This window comes from Myotis brandtii, unplaced genomic scaffold (assembly GCF_000412655.1).
Source record: "Myotis brandtii unplaced genomic scaffold, ASM41265v1 scaffold274, whole genome shotgun sequence".
Classification (NCBI taxonomy): domain Eukaryota; kingdom Metazoa; phylum Chordata; class Mammalia; order Chiroptera; family Vespertilionidae; genus Myotis; species Myotis brandtii.
Window position 1 is genome coordinate 5204011 of NW_005360425.1, and position 2166 is coordinate 5206176.

Consider the following 2166-nt stretch of genomic DNA (forward strand, 5'->3'; position numbering starts at 1 on the left):
GTGCCGCCACCACCCACCCCCAACCTCCGGACGTGGGGGCGCCCCCCAAGCCCCAGAAGAGGGGGCGCTGGTACTCACCACTCCGCCGCGGGGTCCGGTCTTCCCTGGGGAGCCCTGGAGAAAGCGGGGCGTCGGGGGCTCGGTGAGCTCTCCTCTCCAGGGAGGGCGGGGTATGCGGGGTCCCTTCTCCCTGCCTCTGCCGCCCCCTCGCTCCCCGGGACTCCCTGGGGCCCACGGGGTGTCATTTTCCCCAAAGGTTGGGAAGCTCAGGAGGAAGGTGAGCTCTCGTCCTCCACCCCGTGTCTTTGGGCCTCTTTCCCAGGGTTTTTCCAGCGCCATTTGGTACCTTGTCTCCCTTGATGCCGGGCAGGCCTTGCGGTCCTGGAATTCCCGGAGGCCCCTGCTCCCCCTTGGGGCCCTGAGAAGAGAAGAAACCAGAGGGTCAAGCAAATGAGGTGCCAGGCGTGCTCCCCACTGCCCATCCAAGCCGCCTCTCTCTTACCTGCCGTCCTTGAGGGCCTGGCAGCCCCACGGGCCCCCTCTCACCCTGGTCACCCTGGAAGAGAAAGAAAGGGTCACACCCAGGCTATCCGCACTGGCAGCCTCGCCCTGCGGACCCCAGGCCAGACCCTGCATGGCCAGGTGCCCTCCATTTCTACTGTCACCAGCATGGACGTCCTTGGCCCCACTTCACAGACCAACATACTGAGGCCCAGCCGGGAAGCCTCCCTCAGGGTGGACAGGACTGCGCATGTGCTGGGCCATTGCGAGGACCCAGATCCTCATCCAGCAGAGCCAGCAGCTGCAAAGGCCCCCGGGGAGGGGCACTGTGCCAGGCACTTACCTTCTGCCCCATGATGCCCTGGGGACCGATTTCTCCTCGAGGCCCGGGCTCTCCCTGGGGGACAGAGAAATTGGAGTTAAGCAGGCCTGGTGGTCCCTCCCGTCACACCTGGCTAAAGCCCATTCCTGAGTCACAGCTAATTCGCTTCCTCAAGGAAGCTTTCCCTTACACCCTGTTCTTCTCTTCTGGTCTCTGTACTTTTCCTTCATAGGACTCAACACAATTGTAGTTAGTTATCATGTGTTCATTTATTTAATGTCCGTCTCTTCTGCTAACAAACCGTAAGCTCTGTGTGAATAGGAGACTGTGTATCTCAGCATTTAGCACAGTTGCAGCTATATGGTGAATGCTTACGGAATGAGTGAATGAATAAATGAATGAATGAATGATTCTGAGCCCCTTATCCCTACTGCCTGGTACAGAAAGGAGAGGGAGCTTCCCTCGGATAGTGGGTCAGTGGCAGGGCCCTGGCTGGCACCCAGGGCACCTCCATGCCAAGGGTTCACCCCATAGTCTCACCCAGACCCCATAAGTTGAGTGCAGGGTCCTCAGGCCTGGGGACGGGGGACAAAGCAAGAGCCCTTGTGTCAAAGGAGAGGGCACTTACCTCCTTCCCAGGGGGACCAGAGAATCCAGGGAGGCCCTGCTGGCCTGGCTCACCCTGTAGGAAAACACAGTTTAAGGTCAGTCTGGGTGGCCCAGTCAGGCCCTTGGTCTGGGAGAAGCCCAATGAACCCTAAACAGACTCTGGAACCCAATAAGTTGTGGAAGGGAGAGGGTGTTCTTGGTCAGATCCCCTGGACTCCACTGATTTCCCTGTTTGTCTCTCCTTTGGATTCAGAGCCATGCCATCTGTCTCCGCTGAGCTGAGGTGAGGTGTGGGGAGTGGCGGGAGGTGCCAGGAGGGAAGTGCTTAGGCCCAAGGGATTTGTGCACAGGCTGAGTCGCTGAGCCTGGGGTGAGGCCTGAGCCTTGCAGTTTTTAGGACAAGCCCTGGTCCCTTGCCCCTAGGCTCCCTCCCTCAGATGAAGCCTTTCTGCTGCCAGCTTGGGGTCACTTCACCTTGTCTCCTGGGCCTCCTTTGGTCCCGGGCTGGCCTGGCACACCCTGTAGAAAAAAGTGACATCAGAGCCCAGCTGGTGTGGCTTAGTGGTTGAGCATCAACCCAGGAACCAAGAAGTTGCCAGTTTGATTTGGGCACATGCCCGGGTTTCAGGCTCAATCCCCAGGATGGGGCATGCAGGAGGCAGCCAATCAATGATTCTCTCTCTTCATTGATGTTTCTATCTCTCCCTCTCCCTTCCTCTTTCTGAAATTTATAT

The 2166-nt window shown here is 58.6% G+C and overlaps 1 protein-coding gene across 1 annotated transcript in view; it reads right to left on the reverse strand.

Annotated features, from left to right (window-relative positions):
* The window catches only part of COL9A2 (collagen, type IX, alpha 2), a 14098-nt gene that overhangs the window by 3970 nt on the left and 7962 nt on the right, over positions 1 to 2166 (reverse strand). The window contains exons 20-25 of the mRNA XM_014541499.1: positions 1907 to 1951; positions 1452 to 1505; positions 845 to 898; positions 503 to 556; positions 347 to 418; positions 5 to 114 (exon numbers count right to left, since the gene is read on the reverse strand). Of these exons, the coding sequence (XP_014396985.1) occupies positions 5 to 114; positions 347 to 418; positions 503 to 556; positions 845 to 898; positions 1452 to 1505; positions 1907 to 1951 (389 nt within the window). The remainder of the gene's footprint in view (positions 1 to 4; positions 115 to 346; positions 419 to 502; positions 557 to 844; positions 899 to 1451; positions 1506 to 1906; positions 1952 to 2166) is intronic.